Source organism: Lolium rigidum, chromosome 5 (assembly GCF_022539505.1).
Source record: "Lolium rigidum isolate FL_2022 chromosome 5, APGP_CSIRO_Lrig_0.1, whole genome shotgun sequence".
Taxonomy (NCBI): Eukaryota; Viridiplantae; Streptophyta; class Magnoliopsida; order Poales; family Poaceae; genus Lolium; species Lolium rigidum.
This window is the reverse complement of record NC_061512.1, coordinates 126,053,009-126,067,349: the sequence shown is the minus strand read 5'-3', so window position 1 is coordinate 126,067,349 and position 14,341 is coordinate 126,053,009. Positions and strand designations below refer to the sequence as shown.

At 47.8% G+C, this 14,341-nt stretch overlaps 1 protein-coding gene across 1 annotated transcript; it reads left to right on the top strand.

Moving 5' to 3' along the window:
- The first annotated feature begins 8,779 nt into the window (after window positions 1-8,779).
- On the top strand, window positions 8,780-10,138 carry LOC124656376 (F-box/kelch-repeat protein At5g26960-like). The gene has a single exon (XM_047195134.1). The coding sequence runs from the start codon at window positions 8,780-8,782 to the stop codon at window positions 10,136-10,138; it is 1,359 nt and encodes a 452-aa protein (XP_047051090.1).
- The last annotated feature ends 4,203 nt before the right edge of the window (window positions 10,139-14,341 follow it).

The window sequence follows — 14,341 nt, the reverse complement described above, 5'->3', positions numbered from 1 at the left end:
CTTTTATGTAAAAGTCGCGGCCTTATTGTTACTCCCCAATTTGTTAGGGGTTTCGACGTAAGTTGTAACCCACCGACGGATTAATGAAGCAGCCTCTGGGACCTTCGGGTCCTCCTTTGTTCAAAAAAAAAAGATAACTGAATCAGAATCGTGTACTCCTGTACGTCTCAAGCTTTAGCTATGGTTCTTTGCGGCCTCGGCAGCACGCTTCAGATCGGAGGAGTACATAGCAGCAGGCTTGGTTTCTCTCGAAAGACGACGGGCCACCTAATTATCGAATTCGCATCAGATTCGGACAAAATCAAGAAAATGTGTATAGTGCTATAGCAATGAATCTCCTGGTATGTGTTCACGATTTAAGCATCGAAAACATGAGCAAATGAAGTATGCAATGTACATACCACGACAGCTTGCTGCCTGCCAGTCTCATTCAGTTCTGGATTCATTTGTCCCTGTTGCCCAATTATTATTTTCCCCAGATAATTAGGGCTGTTCCATCGCAAAAAAGGCACTGTTTATAGTTACATGCTAGATGAATGGCATGAATGCCCAAATAACAGATGCTTGAGCTCCCAAATCTGAATGTAGAACTAAGAGATATTTATTCTGAGCTTAATCTATATACCTAATAATAAAGGAGCTAAGGTTTCTGCCAAAATTTTCGTCCAACTTTTTGTTGGACCGTTTTACCCTCCCACCAAATCACATATTATGCACCAATGCCATCAAAATAACGTTTCGCGACCGCTCAGAATCTGCCGTGCGAAGTGGGCCTCGGAATGCCGCGTCCTGGGCCTCCACGCGGATTCTCGTCATCTGTAACTCTCCCAGAGTCCAGCTATCGAGCGAGTGCGAGCCTCGGTTCCGTTTCGTCGGCACCACGTTTTCGTCTGCCGTCCCTGTCCCTCATGGAAAATAAACGTATTATTGAGCTATATATATGTTGATCATCTAGGGTTCCAACGTGACTCCGCCGATCTGGACGCGTGCAGGGCTTGGCGACGCTGGCACCCTCCTAGCACCTCTGCGCCATGGGAGTATGCGGCGATGAATTTTTGGCTTGCCGATTTGGTTTGCCGGATTTGAGTCTGACCTAGCCGCCATCTACTCTACTACGCCCCATTGTGAAGCTCGATTAGCGGTACAGACTGGCCTGGGAGTCTTGGACATTGCGACGCCGGATTCGTGAAGACGAACATACTTAAAAGCGAAGCCGTCTGCCATCATGTATAGAAATCGCTAGATTGGGACTCCAGAGGGGAGATGCATCGGCCGAATCAATAACCTCGGCCCATTAAGTTATAGCGATCTAGCTAGCACTTTATCATACGAGGGCAGTCGGTTTTGATTCAAAGATCAAAAACGAACATGCGCATCCACCATGTAGTCCCTGGCGGCGGGAACTTACTGCAAGAGCTTCGTCTGAAGCATGGGCGGAGGGTAGTGGAGGCGAAACTGGGCCACGACCCCCCCTTCCAAAATACAAACTTTCCTTTACTATGTATAGTCATTCTCGCGGACAAGCCCATCTTCCTTAATTCCACGAAACAGAGCATCAAGCGAAGTCAATCAGCCAGAGACGTCCGAGATGCATCCACCGCAGAGCGACGGCTTCGTCGATTCTTCCTTCTCGGCAGCCTCCCTAGTCCCTCTGCCGCTCGTCCCTCTGTCCTCCTACTCAATTCCCTTTTTCTCGTCTTCTTGGTGCCACCATCGGCGATCCCAACCAACGCCGGCATGCCGTACTGCTGCATCTCCGCCTCTGTTAGTCTGGCTAGCTGCCTGCACCGCTGCAGACAGGATGCGGCTCCCTTCCCTGCCAAGGTTAGATAAGTCCTTTTTCTGATTATTTCATTGAGGATTGGTTGTAATTGATGCCTCATCCATGTTAGTAGGTTTTTATTTATTGATGTTGTTTACTTAGCTGTGCCGAAAAACGAAGATGCAGTCCTTTGCTCCTTTTGATCATTAGCATTTAGTAGTATTTCTCTTTTCTTTGGAGCACAAAAAAAGTACTTGTCCACAATGCTCAGGTATTGTTCGCAAAAAAATCTCAGGTATATGTGAACCAATATCACCTGTTTTGCATTAAAACAAAATGAATTCTCATGTATATGTGAACCATTATCTCCTGTTTTGCGGCAAAACAAAATTTGTGTTATCTTAACACTACCTCATTTTCTCTTTTATATAACTAGGCTTTTTCTATGTAGTACATTTTGTATGTCTTATACATTAGCCCCCTCTTACATTTTGTTCACGCTCCGCCACTGGTCTGAAGCATATGCAAAAGGTGACTCAACAGCTAAAAGGTACGGATTTAAAATCAGATTTAACTGCACCGGACCCCTGCGGCGGCGGGAGGTACGCCAGACCGGGACTCGACGACCTCCTCCTGAAAGACACGATGAAGAACCGCGCACCAGATGCGCGTGTGCAGTCCACGCATAGTATACTTCAGGCTCAGTGCATGTCCGTAAATTGCAGCTCTTTCTGTATAAATCTTGTTGGCTGCGCCGAGCTAGAAAAGGAAATTCCCTATGCCCTCTCTGGTAATTGATCAATCCATATCACATAGCATGAATTAAGTCGATCAATTCATTGAGCATAAAAAGCTAGGTGTTGCTGCTACTAACCAAACGTTTATGCTTGATCTAAGCTTGGCTGCGGCTTTCTAAGAGCACCTAAGAGCACCCATGGGCTATGCTCTGTGCGGCAAGCGTTGCGTCCATGTTATTCTTGTCACTTGTCCTTTGAACATTCAGGTTACAGCAACAGCTTTTTTCTCCTCTGATTATCAGCAACTCCAATCCTTTGAACATTCAGGCCACGGCAGCCGGGGCACTGGCACAGAAGATGCAGAGCAAGAAGTCGTTCGCACAAAAAGCAACAAGACTGATCCTATTATTGTGTTTGATCAAACCCGAAGAATACTAACAAAAAGGTCACATGCCAGCAAACAAAGTCGAGCACTTCAGCTCATAACAGAATATAATAGCGGTCCTGGTAATAAACTGATGCTCAAGTGATATTTTGTCGGTTGTTTTCATTTCATTGTGCACTGTTTAAACAACAATTCAATCTTCCATGAAGTGTTCTGCGTTAAACAAAGTTATATGTTTTGAGTTCCATCCTTAAATGAACTAATTCATAATTGACTTTCATGTAGGCTCTTTTATTAACAGTGCTTATTTTATGGATCGATGCAATAGTTTGGTAATGTTTATTGATAAATTTTAGTTTCTCAAAGAAAGGATATCAAGGTTCTCAAACTTTTTTTTCGTTGCAACGCACGGGCTCTTTTGCTAGTCCTCTTTTTATGATTCTATCTACTACCAAAATAAACGATACAATCGTGCACTGAGGAAGAGCATTCGACTAGAGATTACATATTTCCACAAAAATAAAGAGATTCGATTACATAGTCACCAAGCAGTCACCGATCTTTCGTCGGAGTGTGAACGAAAGAACAACAGAGAAGCGGGCCTGATTCATGAATGACGCGAACGAGAACCAGGAAGGGGAGTCAACCGGCATGAACGATGCGGGAGGTGTTCCACGAGGCCCCCCCCCCCCCGGTCCCCCCGTGCCGCACCACCGTCGTGTTGTAGCATGGGCGGCGGCATGGCTGTCTGGCCTGGCCGGCTAGCCACCCGTGGGCGACAGGACAGGCGACTCCAAACTATCCCATCAAACCACCCCCTCCTACCTTCCCCCATCCCGTTGTCGGGCAAAGCTAGGGTGGTCCCGGTGGCGGCGGACTTCCATTACCCGCGTGCACAAAGCTCATCGCGATCAGTGTGCTCAGGATGAGTTTTCGGGGCTAGAGAAGCGGTTTGCAATGTGTGCTGGCGGATGGTGACGTTGGCCGATGCAGTAGCGGGCGGCCGGTGGACGGTGGTGGTGCAGAAGGTGGGGCTCAGGAGGAGGATCCATGACAATATGGATGCCGAGGTGGCGGCCCAGAAGGTGGACTGTGTGGCCGTCTCTAAGGCGAGCGACATGACGGTGGTGATGGCCCTGCTTTTTGGTCGTGTGGATGGCGAGGAATAGGTCACGGGGGCTCCTGTATTGGCAGCGCTTCGGCAAAGGCAGCTTCCAGCTCATGTTCGAGAGGCCTGGTTCTCGGATGGTGGGCGGTCTGAGATACCAAGCGTGGTGTGAAGGTTTTTCCGGGTGAAAGTTGAGCGTTTCGATGGCAATGGCGGCGATACCAGCAGGTGTTGTAACCCCTCTTGTGGGCATCGTTGTGGTTACCTTCTCCACTTAGGACTCCAGTTGAAAACCATTGACCGTATGTTCTCTAGGATGGTGGTGTGTCGCGTTGTTACCGTCTTGAGAGCATCGTCGTGAAGCTCTGGTCCATCTCAGTCTCGTTCGGTGTCTTTAGTGGGAAGTTTTAATTTTCCTTATACCTTTTGTTTATCTTAATTTACTTTGTAAAAGGATTTTCTCACCACGTCATATCAGTTCAGCGGTTGTGTCTTTATTGGAAGAACAGGTACCACTTTCAGGAGTATCTCGCAATCAGCCTGTCCGGACTGGATACTGCCAAAGTATCCGGCACTCACTAGCTTGCTGACGAGATGGATGGCGAGGCCTTCTTGTCCAACTTAAATAGATTAGAGTGGCCATATTTGTCAACATTCGCACTGATTTACTCGAGATGCACAACAAGAAAGCCACCATTTGGTCAATGGTTTGCACTCACACTTGCTTCAAGATGCAAGCACCTTTTCTAGTTGCCGTCTTACTTTCACAAAATCACGTGGCTCGCATATGAAACAATCTTTAACAACCGTCTGCCTCCACTATGAGAATTATGGAGAATCAAATGATCTACTCCTAGCAATAGCAAGTAGCTTCCACGAGCTTTCTTCCTAGAAACTAGTCTCTTCACCAACTGAATGAAACCACCCCCAAGTACTAGCTTAGTTAGAGCATCTCCAGTCGCGTCCCCCAAACGGCGTTTGGGGGACGGCGGACAAGAAATGGGGAAAATCGAGTCCCAGTCGCGTCCCCCAAAGCTAAATAGCGCCTCATTTTGTGTTCGGCGTCCCCGGTAGAGACTCTACATAGAGTCTCTACCGGGGACGCCGGACACAAAATGAGCGCCCACATGCATGCATGCAGCCCCTAGTCCCCACATGGCATTCTCTTTCCCCACACTTTCTCTCACCTACTTTTCCCACATGGTGTGGATGCATCCGGACGCTGTTTGAGGGACGCGGCTAGAAATGGCCTCTTTTTTTTTACAGATTTTTTGTCTCTTTTTGTCCGGCGCGATCCTAAACGTGCCCCAAATCATTTGTGCCAGACGTTTTTTGAGGGACGCGACTGAAGATGCTCTTAGTTAGTACAGTACAACTCACAACATCTAACTCTGTTAGGTTACGACCGGTTTAACAACAATCCTCAACAACAGCTAAATTATTTTCCCTTGTGGCCCTGTTATTATAAACTAGGCCACTTGAAATCAGAAGAACCACATATGTCTCTCAGGCCACACGATGGACCCGGCGACACAAGCAGAGCTCGCGGATGCCGGGACAACGGCCCCGGAAGGTGGACTGCACGGGCGGCTCGGCGGCGGGCGACGTGGCGGTGGTGATGGCCGTCTCTTCGGTCCACAGGGGTGGCGGGGAGTGGGCGTCGGGAGCTCCTGGTGCTGGCCACGCCTTGGTGTGATCAGTTCCCAGATCGCGCGGTAGAAGCTCGGCTCGGGGGGTGGCTTGTAGTTCGAGGGACCAGTTGCGGTGAGGCTTGTTCCGGGCGAAAGCCCAGCGCTTCGGCACCATCGATGGCGACGCCTGCGGGTGTCGTGACCCTCTTGAGGGCGTCGATGTGGCTATCCTCTCCTCATTTGGGCTCCGGGTGAAAATCCTAGACCATTGTGGTCTTGGCAACGGCGGCGGCAGTGGCGTCGTTACCTTCTTGGGGGCGTTGTCGTGGAGCCCGGGTCTCCTTAGTCTCATAACATCTTTGGTGGCAAGTTCGGTGCTTCTTAGTTTTCTAGTTTATCTCTGATCTGCTTGTAAGAGGAATTCCTCATCACTTTGTATCGTTCGGCCGTTTGGCTTTATTTATAAAGCGGGGCGAAAACCTACTTCAAGAAGAAGAACCACATAAGTATTGTTTGACGAGTGACTCATTTTGGCCCCGGGCTTCAGGGAGCCTGGAATTTTAATGAAATCGGAAAGATACATTTAAAAGTTAAATCCATATGTTGTGCACGAATAAATATAGTAGATAGTTCTGCAAATATTTTAAATTACGTTAAATGATACGTTAATTTGTGGCTACACGAGACAAATTTGTAGCTCTAACAAGTAAAAAAAACTACTTTTCTCCACATATTCGTCTTTTTGTCTCAGCTAAATCTGTGGCTACATGATGAAACTGTGTGTATACATACTACACATCAATGTGAACATGTATATCTGTTGGGGAATTATGAGATTTGACAACGTTGAATTCCAAAAAAAATTGAGAAACGTGTTCCCTAAAGGTTGGGAGCTATTATGAGTTATGTGTATGACATTTCTTTTATTAAGAAATGGATATAATTGATTTACGCCTAAATGTATTCATGTATTGGTTGAGTCATGCACTAAACAACAGTGGCGGAGCTTCAAAGAAAATAATGGGCGGGCCGGTCTAAGGAGAACACAATTTCTTTATATTCTGAATCATACATCTTCACCAGGAATTAGTCATTAGTCGGCACTTTTGCTAGTTACAGGATCAACAGATAATCACATGTTGCTAACTAAGAAATTGGGGGGAAAAAGAAGACTATCTGAACAGGAAAATTACAAATGAGTGGTGGATCAATTCAGTGACTGGTTACAGCAGCTAGACCGACGAGCGACGTCGCCCGGGTGCTGGACCTCCGGCCGGTTCCTTGTTACCGTACTTGTGGCGACATTCTAGCTTCGGTGGCACTGCTGGCTTGACCCTGCTCTCCTGCTGCTCCAGTGTTTCCCGGTCCTTGTATTTTTCTGCCTAAATTTTTAAAACTAGTGATCTAACGAGAGACGCTCCATGCTGCGAGAAGGACGACAAAGGATGAAAGGAATCGTGGAAGGCATGGAGATACTCGAAGTCTAGGAGTCCAGAGGCAGCGGCCACGGAAATATGTGTTGGTACTTGGTAGGTTGGGCCACTCATAGATAGGCATACATTGTTATTTTGCAAAAACTCTTGGGCGGGCTATGGCCCGGTTTGGCCCTAACTAAGCTCCGCCAGTGCTAAACAACTCAGACCGAGATAGAAAATTACGGTTTTGCTAATTATCAGCCAAATGAGAATTAGCTTAATCCGCAATCGATATCTATTTTTTGAATTGATTTGTGATTCATGGTAGTCATGAGTTACAACATGGGTTGCACATGAGAAAATATGTCGGACCATCAGATTGCTTTATGATTCGATTAGCTCACTGAGCAAGAATTAAGTCAATTCTCAGTTGACTAAGGATTACTCGCTCCCAGGAAATTAGTGCCACTAAATTCACTCTTAGGAGTACCTATGGTTGTGGTTTTGTATCACATAAACCATATATTTAGGAAATGATTTTGCGTCAAGATCTTGTCTTAATGGAAGAAAATATGCCCAATATTTTTGAGGTGGGTAGTATATATTGGCTTTACAAAATCCACCAATCAATTAATAATCATCAATAGTAAAACAAAGAGTCCTAAATGTAAAAGAAACTACAAACATGTCATTGGAGCACCTACCGACGACTATAAACAATATCGTGAGTCGAAGCTGCGCCACCGTCCTCACCATCCAAAAAAGACATTGAAAACAAGCTAAGCAAAGAACGGAAACCCTCTGGCCGACGAGAGACCGCGGTCCGTCACACCCTCGAGGCCCCAAGGGCAAAAGGTCACCGTAGACGGAGGCAACGTTGCCGGCGAGTTTTGCTATCTTGCAACTACTAAGAATTTTCAAAGGAGGGAATAGCTTTTTTTTTTGGATAAAGAATTGGCATCATTGGTGAATGATCTGCTTAAAAGTCTCCTAGGAATGGACCACCTGGGTGCATATGCACCCTTTATTTTAAATACATATTAAACATATTTCCAAATATCAAAAAAATATAAATAAAAATGGCTCGTGTATACCTTGACATGTTACATGTTCGCAAAGTTGTTTCAGCAAAAACCGATATGTTTTATGCTCTGTACTAAAAAGACAAATTTTTCGTGTTAAAATAGTCTATTTCTCGTGACATTATTTGTCTTTTTCACACATGGTACAACAAAAATAGGTTTTATGTGAAACTTTACGTATACACATAGAACATGTCCCTCTACATGCTAATTTTTTTTCCTAATTCTTTTTACTTTTTAAAATATGTTTTATACATACCGGGTGCATATGCACCCATGGTCAGTTTTGGCTTTCCGCCTAGGAATCGTGTTTTTTGCGTGTTGTTCTCTGCTCTTGCACGGTACCAAAACATGGCTGATACGAAGTCTGATAATCAGCTATATGTTGATTAGACGTCCTCGTACCATTTATACATTTGATAACTTTTAAATCATCAAAATCCTGGTTTGAATTTCAAACCAGCAATCAAACCTCCTCTGCGGCTTTGCCGGTGGGGGTACCGCCGCACCGGCGCAGTGCCCAACGGCTGGCCCCCCACCTCCATAATGCCCAATCACATCGCTTCTCCTAAACTAAATCGCACTCCAAACTAAGCAAATCCACGCCCAAAACTTTGACGGTACAACCATGGGCTCGTACTAGCATCGATCAATGAAGAATGAATGCAGCGTCGGCACGGCTGCAGAGGAGCGACCCCGATCCGCTCCGGCGAGCTCCCGAGGCCGCCGCCATGGCCGCGGAGAGCTGCCACTCCCGCAGCATCTCCTGGTTCGTCAAGTCCTGCATCCCCGCTGACCCCTCCCGTCACATCTCCGTCCCCGTTCCCATGCCCATCCCAATCACCGTCCCTGCTGCTGCTCCGTCCACTACCACCTTCTGCCCCCCCGCCCAACCACCGCCGCCCATCTCCTCCCTACCCGACGACCTCATCCTCGAGTGCCTCGTCCGCGTTCCCCGAGCCTCCCTCCCGCCGCTCCCCGCCGTCTGCCGCCGCTTCGCCGACCTCCTCGCATCCCACGCCTTCCTCCAGCTCCGCCGCGCGCGCGGCCTTCTCCAGCCGTCCCTGCTTGCCCTCTCCGTCTCCGACCACGGCGGCGCCGCCTTCGCCCAGGCCCTGCTCCAGTTCCGCCCAGGCCAGCCGCAGCAGGTCCAGGTCTCCGCGCTGCCGCTCCCGCCGGCCCTGCTGCACTGCGGCGGGTCCGTGTTCGCGCACGCGCGCGCCGTCGCGCTGGGCCGCGACATCTTCCTCGTCGGCCGCGGCGCCACGCTGCGGGTGGACGCGCTCACGGGCGCGGCGCGCGCCTGCGCGCCCACGCTGTTCCCGCGCAAGAAGTTCGCGGCGGCCGCCGTGGGCGGGCGGATCTACGTCGCCGGCGGGTCCGCGCGCACGGCCGCGGTCGAGGAGTACGACCCGGCGGCCGACGCGTGGCGCGTCGTCGCGGACGCGCCGCGTAGGAGGTACGGGTGCGCCGGGGCCGGGGCGGGCGGCGTGCTCTACGTCGCCGGCGGGGTCGCCGTGTCCGGCGACGGCGCGCGGGCGCTCGAGGCGCGCGTGTGCGCCGGGTCCGTCGACGCGCTGCACGTGGCGTCCGGCGCCTGGGCGCGCCCGCGGGCGCTCCCCGGCGGCGGCTGCGTGGTGGGCGCATGCGGCGTCGGTGACCATCTCTACGTGGTGGCCAGCCACGCCGTGGAGCTCTCCTTCTGGCGATGGCACGGCGGCGCCGGCCGTGGCAGCGACCTCAGGGCTGGCGGCGGGTGGGTGGCGCTGGAGGCGCCGCCCATGCCGAGGGGATCGGTGGGGCTTGGCATGGCGGTGCGGGTGGCCATGGTTGGCATCGGGCTTGAGACTGTGACAGCCGTGATGAGCGCAGCGGCCGTGAGGGGCCATAATGCGGCTGTGGCCTGCCCGTTCGAGGGGATGGTGCTGGCCTACGACATCGCCGGCGGCAAGTGGAGCCGAGCGCCTGACCTGCCGCACGGGTTCCGGCGGGCCGCCTGCGCCGGCGTCGAATGCTGACAGCGTCGGTCAATGACATCTCTGCTTGTTCGGTAGGTTAGACGCGGTGTGCGCGTAACACGACGCGATCTTGGAGTTGTTTGATTTGATTGTATTCTTTGTGAACAATTGGCGGATTGATTCGGTAGTATTCAGTTTACCGAATTTGGCAGCGCCATGGTTGCTTGACTCGACTTCGATGCCTTCTCCCTGTGTGGGTCTTGACTCTTGAGTGAGTCTGCCGATTTTGGACTATATCAGTATAAGTCCAGTTTAAGGGTGGCCATAGTGCTAGTATCATAGGTAGTATTATGCATACTAGGCCCACAAAAATGATGATGTGGCGTCACGATTAAGGAGAGAGATAGGATTAGAGTAACGTAGGTAGATCTTCGTATTATAGCGCACGTTACGAGAAAAGTAAATGCCAAATTGATCTTGTACATAGATTTACATTGGGATTCTACAAAACAATAAATTTAGAAGTTTATGATACTACTCTATAAGGCTGGTCATAGTGGTAAGTATCATGTAATAGTATTATGCATATGATATTTGTGTATGATCTTAAAAAAAAAAAAGATATTTGTGTATGATACTATCTCTATAGTGGGTAGTATCATAGAGTAGTATCATAGTCATGCTATATTTATTGTTTTTTAGAATCTCAATGCAAATTTGTGTACAAGATTTGTTTGGCATTAAATTTTCTTGTGATATGTGCTATGATACAGTATCCACCTACTCCCTCCATTTTTGTATACTGGGCGCATCTCCAATCCCTCCATTTTTCAGAATTAAGGCATGTCTCATTAATGACAGATTTAATTGTGGCGTTTGGTGCATGCGTGCTCTCTTTCCTTTCTCCTTCCAATTCTGCATGCATGTGATAACTGCTTATTGATTGGGCGTGGGGGTTACTAGGCGTTTTTCTTGCTGTTCGTTAGGCATCTCTCCTTAATTACCGATCAGATTTTCCTCTCCCATGCGATCGCAAATCATCCAATAGACATATACCTTGGTCCCAGAGTTTTTCAAGCCGCGCCCAGTATACAAAAATGGAGGGAGTATGTTACTCTAATCCTCTCTCTCCTCCTTAATTAGCTGCCACATCATCATTTTTGTGGGACCAATATGCATGATACTAGCTATGATACTAGCACTATGGTCAGCCTAATATCACCCACTATGGAGATAGTATCATAGACAAGTATCATATGCATGATACTAGTATATGATACTATGCACTATGATCAGCCTAATAAATTAGCGTAGTAATCCCTGACCGATCAAGTTGCTCCGGACATGTGATCCAGTAATGGCGTCATGTTTTTGCCAATCGTAGCCACATTCAGGATTCGTGCTACTAATAGTAGAATACCGAAGTGATTTCAAGAAAACAAACATCATGGCAACACACACTGTGCTATGATTCCATCTCCTCAAGACAAAGGAAGCAATCAGCCAGATCATCTTGAAGGCCATGCCTAACTCTCATGTCCGACGTCCATAATCTATGTTGGATAGCCAACCACATGAGGGCATGTTTGATTCATAGAAATGCTGACGAAAACTATAGAAATAGGGGAATAATGACACGATTCATTCATTCAATTCAAAAGAATAAAGCATAAAAAAGTATAGGATTTTTGCCTTTGGTTTAGATTTCATAGGGAAATCAAGGAGATCCAATAATTCATTCAATCTAAATCAAGATGATCATTGTTAGGGCATCTCCAGCGGTTCGATGCAAAACAAATGTCAAATGTGTCAGTTATTGTTCATTTGGATTGAGCCACGGACACCAAATTGATTGCTTTAGCTGGTATGTCTGTTTGGGTCGGGGTAGCTAGCGGCCCGACACATTTAAAATTTAGAAATATTTTTTCATTGATAAATAGAAAAAGTTACATAGATTTTGGGACTGAGTTTTAAATAGTGCAAAACAATTAAACAGAACTAGTGGGTTGTGCCGGCCCATTGTTCGCTGTGATGGAAGAACATCCAGAAACCTACAGAAGTGGCGGCTTCACCTGTCACTTGACATCGTCGCTGCAAAGAAAGAACAACCTAGAACCTACAGCTGCATGTCGTTGTTGGTGTTGCCTTCGCCGGAGTCTTCACTGTGGTAGGGCATGTGGCATGATGAATCGTCGAACACCCTGAGAGCTCATGTTGACATCGCCTTCGTAGAGGCACTTAAAGATGGAATCGACCTCCACATTGTGGGCTCGGGCAAATTTCTCGAAGCCAGCATCGAGGTACATCTTGCCTTGCATGTCGAACGGGACGTCAACAGGCCACCGGCAAAAGCTTCAACTGGCTCACGACCGGCGAGAAACTTCGCAAACTTGTACGGGAGTCTCTTTCTGTCGAAAGGTTCCTCGATGATGTGGAGGAGGAACTCGAAGTACATGTCGTGCAACCACTCCGAGCCCGCAGGGGAGGGCGAGCGGAGCGTGTAAGCGGTGCAAATCCAGCACAACCACCCTGCCCTGGCCATGACGGTCGCGCCCGTGGCCTCGGCCCTTAGGACCCGCCATGGAGCGCGTCGGGAAAAGGTGGATGGAGGGAAGGTGGATGGCGACGCTAGGGTTGGGGATTGGGGAGGTAGCTAGGGTTGTGTGAGGGAATGGATGGCCAACACCCCATTTTATACGCCAGTTAGGGCGGGCACCCATTGATAGGCCTGGGAAATCTGCATCGCTCCGCGGCTATTAATTCACTTGGTAGGATGCGGAATCGACGGCGCCCCCGCCAAAACTACCACACCACGTAGAAGACAGAACAGACGTGGCTCGAGAAAGACTAGAGTGGACACGTTCTGCGTTCGTGCAGACGCATTGGGGACTCAAATTTGGACCACAAATACATAATACATCTTAACGAACAGCCTGCTTACTATGCGTCGGGCTGCTGAGCTAGAGGCAGATCCAAATTTTAAAGTGCGAACATAAACAATAAATTTACGCGCATTTGCGTTAGGCCCCAGGAAATGCCATTAGCTTGTGCAAATGTGCAATAGCTGCCCAAAGTCGTACACACTGCATTTCTCCTTCTTGCGACAGCTTCTCCTTCGAAAAAGATTATCGAAGCCTTGGTGACTCGTAAGGAAGATAGATCGGTGGAGGAAATATTATTTTTCTAAAGGATGTTCGGCTGGATAGTAGCGTAAATTACGGAAATCCGCTTTTGAACGTGGGAGAATATACTCCTGCTACATAGAAAAAACATTTAAATTTTTTTAAAAAAATTATACAAAATTTGGCGTGTATATGTCAAAATTATATGTGTGCACGCCAAATTTCGTGGAAAACTGATATTTTTTGTGTCGTGTGTAAACAGGCAAATAATTGTTTTGTGAAAAGCTCTTTTTAAGAACCAAATTTTGCCTTCCTTGCACAAACACACTAAATATTTGTTTCAGCGAAACAACTTTTTAAACAAATATAATGCCAAGATGTACACGTGAATTTTTTGTTCGATTTTTTCTAACATTCTCAACTACGTTTAAATGACATTTAAAAACCGGGAGCATATGCTCTTGGTGCCAAACGACATGTCCCCTAAATTATAGGCGACTAATTCTTGATCGATCTAGAACCAACTTAATTCTCGATCGATCAATCTCATGTTTAATAGTAATTATCTATAGCTTTTGTAGTTAACATGTATAGTAGTTATCATTAAAAGTGTGATATGTGGTCCACTTTACACTCTCACAAAGTGTATAGGTAATAGAGCTAGCTCTTGCATGATAGCCACTTCTGTTCTCTTTCCCCTTCTTTCTATTTTAACTCGATAAAAAAAATATTATTTTAATCTTTATAGCTGGCTTATATCACTCTATTGTAAGTGATTTAGGGTGTGTTTGGTTGCCTGCATCCCCTTGCATCGCATCGGGCCAGCAATTTTTGGTCCGTTTGGTTGCTTGGGCCGAGCCGCGTTCTTGCATGATTCGCTTCTCAAAGCAGTGCAGGGCCAGGCCCTGGAGGAACGCCCGGTTCGGCAGTTTCCAGCGGTGCAGGAAAATCTCCACGCCCGCTGATGCAAAAGGGAATCTTCGGCGCACGGACGAAGACGATAATGGAGATGTCGGGAGCTGCGGCGCGCATCGGCGAAAAGCGAAAAGGGGGGTGATACGTCTCCAACGTATCTCTAATTTCTGATGTTCCATGCTTGTTTTATGACAATACCAACATGTTTTGTTCACACTTTATATCA

Coding starts and splice junctions, on each gene's coding strand:
- LOC124656376 (XM_047195134.1), top strand. CDS start 8,780: ATGAATGCAGCGTCGGCACGGCTGCAGAGGAGCGACCCCGATCCGCTC.